The 6,725-nt window shown below is 46.2% G+C and overlaps 1 protein-coding gene across 1 annotated transcript in view; it reads left to right on the forward strand.

The window, feature by feature from the left end:
* Positions 1 to 6,725, forward strand: part of ITK (IL2-inducible T-cell kinase) — a 49,163-nt gene that overhangs the window by 34,217 nt on the left and 8,221 nt on the right. The window contains exons 9-10 of the mRNA XM_005870610.2: positions 4,425 to 4,507; positions 6,575 to 6,708. Coding sequence (XP_005870672.1) covers positions 4,425 to 4,507; positions 6,575 to 6,708 — 217 coding nt within the window. The remainder of the gene's footprint in view (positions 1 to 4,424; positions 4,508 to 6,574; positions 6,709 to 6,725) is intronic.

Here is a 6,725-nt window from a genome sequence, read left to right on the forward strand (position 1 = left end):
TTATTTATTTATTTATTTATTTTTTATTGATTTTAGAGAGGAAGGAGAGGGAGAGAGAGACAAAAATATCAATGATGAGAAAGAATCATTAATTGGCTGCCTCCTATACGCCCCCTACCGGGCATGTGCCCTTGACCAGAATCGAACCCGGGACCCTTCAGTCCACAGGCCGACGCTTTATCCACTGAGCCAAACCATCTAGGGCCCACTAGGAAACTTTTAAAAATTCAGATTCCCAGGGGCCACCCCAGACCTACAGGTCAGAATCTCTAGTCTGAGGTCCTGGGCATCTGTATTTTTCCAGTCAAACTTGGGATCCATATGTAGCCAGCCTGGCACCTGGTTTCCCCAACCTATGTTATTGGATAACATAGTGAAACTCAGCTAATTGAGAGGAGTGCAAAATTATTGAAAACCTGGATTATACTAAGTTTAAACAAATGCGGTTTTGTTATTTTCAATCACACACATTGGTTGGTGAAGTATTGCCTATGGCCTCATGAATGACTAGCTAAAAATGACTCCTATTTTACAGCAGTTCTTTGAAGGAATTTAAATACAGTCTGCTTGCCCTGGATGTTGAAACATTCCTCCTTACTAATACTCTGAGCTACTTTATCAAGTCCTTTTTGCCTCCTTAGGTAACACAAGTGTTATATGCTGTTTGAAACAACTGCTGAATTGTTTCATGGGTATATTAGTGCCTCCTTACCTAACAAGTATAGGACCATTATGACATGGGTTGACTCATTTTCATTAACCAATAATGGATTTCTTTCATTTTTAAACTAAGTCTCCTGATGTAGTGCCCTATACATATTTCTCCACTAGATTAGAGATCCTTTACCATATCATGTACCTACTGTACCTAGGAACCCAGAACTGTACCAAGTAGTTGCTCAATAAATGAATGAATAAATACATAAAATGTTTAACAAATGCTTTCAAATGAACAACTGTGCTTAAGGAAAATCTGGCTGATATGAGCATTATTGGGGGAGCTTTTTAAAAAAAATACAAATTCTAAGACTGTAGCCCTCACCAATCAGAAACTCTGGAGGTGGCTCCAGGTGATTCTGGGACTTACCCAAGTTTGGGAACCACAGAAAAGCATCTCCTATGGTGTCCTATCAACTCTTCGGGTAACACGTCCTTGGCATGATTTTTTGTCTATTGTTATCAGCTTAATTATTTTTTTAAAATATATTTTTATTGATTTCAGAGAAGAAGGGAGAGGGAGAGAGAGAGAGAGAGAAACATCAATGATAAGAATCATTGATTGGCTGCCTCCTGCATGCCACCCACTGTGGATTAAGCTGCAACCCGGGCATGTGTCCTGACCCAGAATCGAACTGGGACCTCCTGGTTCATATGCTCAACTTCTGAGCCACGCCAGCTGGGTATTTTTCCTTCTTTCTTTTGTTAAAACTATATTTTTATTGATTTCAAAGAGGAAAGGAGAAGGAGAGAGAGAAACATCAAGGATGAGAGAGATACTTTTTTTTTCTAGATAAAACATAAAAGGTAAATAGAGACCTTGACAATGTCCCATTGGAGTGAGGTTCCCCTGCCCCGGGCTGCATCGCTCAGGCCAGTGCCCCAGTGTATGGCAGTGATATGAGCAAGACCCTTCAGCCTCCCCTGTTCTTGGTGGTTGTGACTTCCTCTGAGCCCTTTTCAGGAAGTAGGTGGTGTGGCATGTGCTGGATGCCTCATTTTCCCCAGAACTCTAGGCCCCCTCAGCCCCAAACCAGAGTTTCCTGTCACCAGCGCTGCCTGTCACCTAGAGCAACTGCAGGGGAGGAGGAGCTCGGGGCCGCCTGCACCGCAGAGCTGACTGCAAACCTGGCCTCGCAGGCTCCTCATATCTGCCATGACTCTTGTTAACAGCTGGGCCCGGCTCTGATTACAAATCTCTGTCCAAAAAAAATAAATAATAATAATAATAATAATAATAATAATAATAATGGCTTCTTGGAAGGAATAGCAACAACAAAATGCTCTTAATTCAATAGAAGAGATGTACCCACTCCCCTCTTCACAAGACAGTTGTTAAACTTCTGGGCTTTTGGTCTATGTTTCTTCCCCTTTAGAATAACTTACATATGCAGATAAAGCTGGCCTCTGTTGAAGTTTTGTTTCTTCCTGCCTTGCGTTTAACCCATCACATTTCAATGAGGCAAGAGCAAAGGCTTCGCTATTTAGCAAAAGGGGAGACATTTGGAAGACAACCTATGCTACACATAATGGGTGGATGAATATCACCAACATGATGTTGAGAGACAAAACTGACATACAACATTGCATAAGTTCAGGGTGTACAACATAATGATTTCCTACATGTGTATATTGAAAACTGATCGCCACAATTACTTAACAGCCATCACTACACAGTTACAAGGGTTTTTTTTCCTTATGATGACTTTTAAGACCTACTCTCTCAGCAACTTTCAAATATACAATTCAGTATCGTTAACTATAGTCGCCATGCTGTACATTACATCCCTGTGACTTATTTATGTTATACCTGGAAGTTTGTACCTTTTGACCACCTTCATCCAATTCCCCCATTTTCCACGCCCCCTCCCAAATGTCAAAATAGACTCTTGAAACTCCCAGCAGAGATAAGAGTTTGGGGAGTTTCACAAAGTTTATGTGGTAAACTATATGTTTGGCAACAATGAACAGCATTTGTAAGAGCCAATTGTCGCCAATCTCCTCCCCTGCCCCCCACCACCACCCCCCACACACATCCTGCATGTTTAGGGCCAAGTGAGAGGAAGCAGATTGTGTTTCTGTGCAAGGATAAGCTATTAACTCTCAGTGCTTTGTGAGACAGAGACCATTCATCAGGACTGTTATAAATAAGAGCTGCCTGTTTAGCTGTGTCTGTGGACATCAAACCTGAATGTCTATAAGGATCACATGGCAAGCTTTGGAAAAGTTCAGGTACCAGGGTCCCCGTCTTGAAGATTCTAGTGTGTAGATTTGGGATAAAGCATGGTCAGTTGTTTGCTGTTGCTATTTTGTTTTGTCTCAGGGACTTGTGATAATCAACGAAGTTTGGGACTCAGGGTTTAGGGAGTTAGGCCAGATCAGCGGTTCTCAGCCAGAGGTGGTTTTGTCCACCAGGAGACACTTGCTAATGCCTGTCATCCAGTGGTTAGAGGCCAGGGATGCTGCTAACTATCCTATAAACAGGGAAGGCTCCTACCACATAGAATTACGGGGCCCAAGATGTCAATGGTGCTGAGGTTGGGATAACCTTGAACTAGATAGCCTTTACATGGTCCTTTCTAACCCTGAGGCTCTAGGATTCACACAATTAGCATGGCCATCTGTGGGTATTACTTTTATGTGTAGACAGCCCACCGTTGGGGTTGGGGAATGGAGGGGCCTGTGTTGTTCTAAACTGTGTATGCTTTGCTCCACATGCTACAAGTGTATGCCCACCGCACAAGGTTCCTGTCTCTTTCTGGCCTTCCCTTAAGGACCACACTATGTCTGCATTAAGTAAATCATAATGATAGGTTTTGCAGATATTACCAGCAGAGATTTACAGGTGGGTGGGAACAGAGCATTAGACATGAAGTACTCAAACAAAGCTAAGATTTTAAAGTTGCCACCAGGGAGAAATAAACTGGAATATCCATGTGCTTATACTGATTTTATCAGCGCTAGCAATATTGTCGGGGGAAGTAAAGGGGACATACTTGGGTCTTCCCCTTCTCTCCACTTCCCTCGTGTGCTCGGGAGCTTCACATTTTTTCTCCTTTTGCCCGATAGCAAAATCAGCACTTTGGAAAGGGCCTAAAAGATTTTTTTTCCCCATTAAGGGACTGATAAAGTTTCCAGGACAGAAAGCTTATGCCCTTGTGGGGGAATGCAGATGTACCTTCTAACATTTGATGAATGGAGGCACCACGGAGTAGTAGAATGAGTACTGGCTTTGCTCACAGGCCATGTTCAAGGTTCAAATGCCAGGTCTGCCACTGACTGGTTGTAGGTCATGAGAAAGTCACTTAAACTCTCTGGAACTTGGTATCCTCATCAGGAAATCGAAGATGGTAACTTCTAGATTGTAGTGTTGTGGTGAGGGCTGGACAATATCTGCAAGGAATCTGGCACGTGGCCAGCTCCAAGAGGGCAGCACTTGTGTCTGTTTGTCTTCATTACTACTTAGATCCTCACTAGAATAGTCTCTGACCCATGGCCCATGGTAAGAGCCCGAGAGATATCCGTTGAATGAATATGTAAAATGGCAGCCATTATTGCTGAAAGTCTGCTCTGTGCCTAGCTGGCCTACAGAATCGCGCTCCCCGACCCTCCCCCCGCCCCCTCCTTCACAAGCAAGAAAGCGGAGCTGCGTGCATGAGCCTGGTTTTCTGGGATCACTAACCTTCCATTCTTTCTAACCATTCCAGGGCAAAGAAGGAGCCTTCATGGTACGGGATTCCAGGACTCCAGGCACATACACCCTGTCTGTCTTCACCAAGGCCATCGTAAGGTATGGCGCCACCTCACTTGGCAGAGTGGGGAGAGGCCGTCCTGAAGGGGATGAGGAGGGCAACCCACAGCAATGTCAGAGCAAGAGGTCAAAGGGTCGCTAGGAATGATGTGTGTTCCCTGTCCCCCCCCCCACACACACACCCCCCGCCAAGATGTCCAAGGCCAGAGAGATTAGGGACATAACTGCAGTCACTTAGCAGGAACATGGCAGAGCTGGGGCTGAGTGCCAGGTTCCTTTCCCGGTGAGCATCCCTGAGTGCAGAGCTCCAGAGAAAGAAAATACCTGGCCCTGTATTTGATGAGTTTGTAATTAATTACACGGAATAATAAAATAGATACTTCTGGCTGGCAGCGAGAAGATATGAATTCTAGTTCTGGCTCTGCTAATGAAGCTGCCTGCCATTTCCCGAGTCCTTACCATGTGCCAGAACATTGCAGACCATGTCCAATCCTAACGAGCCCTGAAGGCAGGTGTTACTATGCTTCCTTCACAAAGGAGAAACTGAGGCTCGGGGAGCCGCCTGCACTTTCCTGAGGCAACGGAGTGCGAGTGGCCAAGCCCCGTCATGACTCCGCTGACTGCCTGCAAGACCCTCACTGCTTACTTGTCTGCCCCTCTCCGGGCCTCAGTTTCCATCTCTGTAAAATGATGTCAAATTCTCTTCTAATCAGAAAATCAGGAGGAGTAAGCAGTTTAGCAATTACCAGGAACAAAGAAAGAGGGGAAATGAATTATGAAGGGGTCCTCGTGGAATACTTGTTGGAGGACAGAGGATGTGAGCAAGACTCAGAGCAAGAGCAGGGTTTAGACAGGTGACAGAGAGGAAGGGCGTTGTCCAGGGGTGGGAAAGATGGGGAGAGTAAGCAGTTTGGCAATTACCAAAAATAAAGAAGTAAGAGAAGAGGGAAAATGAATTATGAAGGGGTCCTTGTGGAATAGTTGGAGGACAGAGGATGTGAGCAAGACTCAGAGCAAGAGCAGGGTTTAGACAGGTGACAGAGAGGAAGGGCGTTGTCCAGGGGTGGGAAAGATGGGGTGCACATCAAAGAGGGGCCCACCTCTGCCCTGCCTGGGGGACAGTGGCGAGAGTGACATGGAACTGCATAAGGTAGAATGGAGGAGAGCCAACCAAAGCGGCGTGGAGGTCTCCGAGACCACCCCCAGGTTCGGTGATTCACTAGGAAGACTCCCGGGCTCAGCATGTAGTGGTACTCGAGGCTGAGATTTATCACAGCCAAAGGATGCCAAGCAAAATCAGCAAAAGGCACCTGGGGCCAAATCCAGAGAAAACCAAACACAAGCGACCAGAGTCCTCTCCCAGTGGAGTCACACAGGGCATGCGGAACTTCTCCAGCAACAAGTTGGGACAACAGGGTGAGGGGCAAGGGGCACGGGGGTGGAGGGGCGGGGGTGGGGAGTGGCATCTACGAGGGAAGCTCAGGAGAGACTCAGTGCCCATGGTTTTCACTGGGGGCTGGCCACATAGGCAGCCTCTGCCTAGCACACAGCAACATTCCAGGCTCCCAGAAGAAAAGCAGGCATTGGGCATCACCACATTGTTTATACAAACCATTTAGGCCCAGGGAGCCACCCCTATTAGTTAGAGAATGGTGAGAATCCTCCCGAAATCCAAGGTCTCAGATGCCAGCCCAGGGCCAACCTTGCAAGGGGGTCTTTCTAAGGACATGAGTCAGGGCTGCTAGGTTAACTCTGCTGCACACATCAAACTGGTGCGAAGGGGCCCGGCATGCTTCCCTAGCATATGCTGATAACTAGGTAAACCCTTCGAGCAGGGAAGGCCAACACATGGCATATATGAGGCCACTCCCATTTTGTGGTTGTGGAAGAAACATCACAGCACTGAACTGGGTCCAGGTGCAGACTCCAGTCCTTCAAACAGCACCCAGGGCCAACCTGTCCAGACGGACACAGGTTGACATATACCTGTCGTCTTTGTGAGCGAGGAAAAAAAACACAAAAGCTAGTAGGAACCTGATACCAGTTGGCATTTTTGTGTCAAAGCATTGCTTCTTAATTATTGCATTACTGTTTCATTTGTTTAAGTGAGAGCAACCCCTGCATAAAGCACTATCACATCAAAGAAACAAATGACAACCCCAAGCGATACTATGTGGCTGAAAAGTATGTGTTCGATTCCATCCCTCTGCTCATCAACTATCACCAGCACAACGGAGGAGGTGAGTCCTGCAGGACA

Source organism: Myotis brandtii, unplaced genomic scaffold, assembly GCF_000412655.1.
Source record: "Myotis brandtii unplaced genomic scaffold, ASM41265v1 scaffold32, whole genome shotgun sequence".
Taxonomy (NCBI): domain Eukaryota; kingdom Metazoa; phylum Chordata; class Mammalia; order Chiroptera; family Vespertilionidae; genus Myotis; species Myotis brandtii.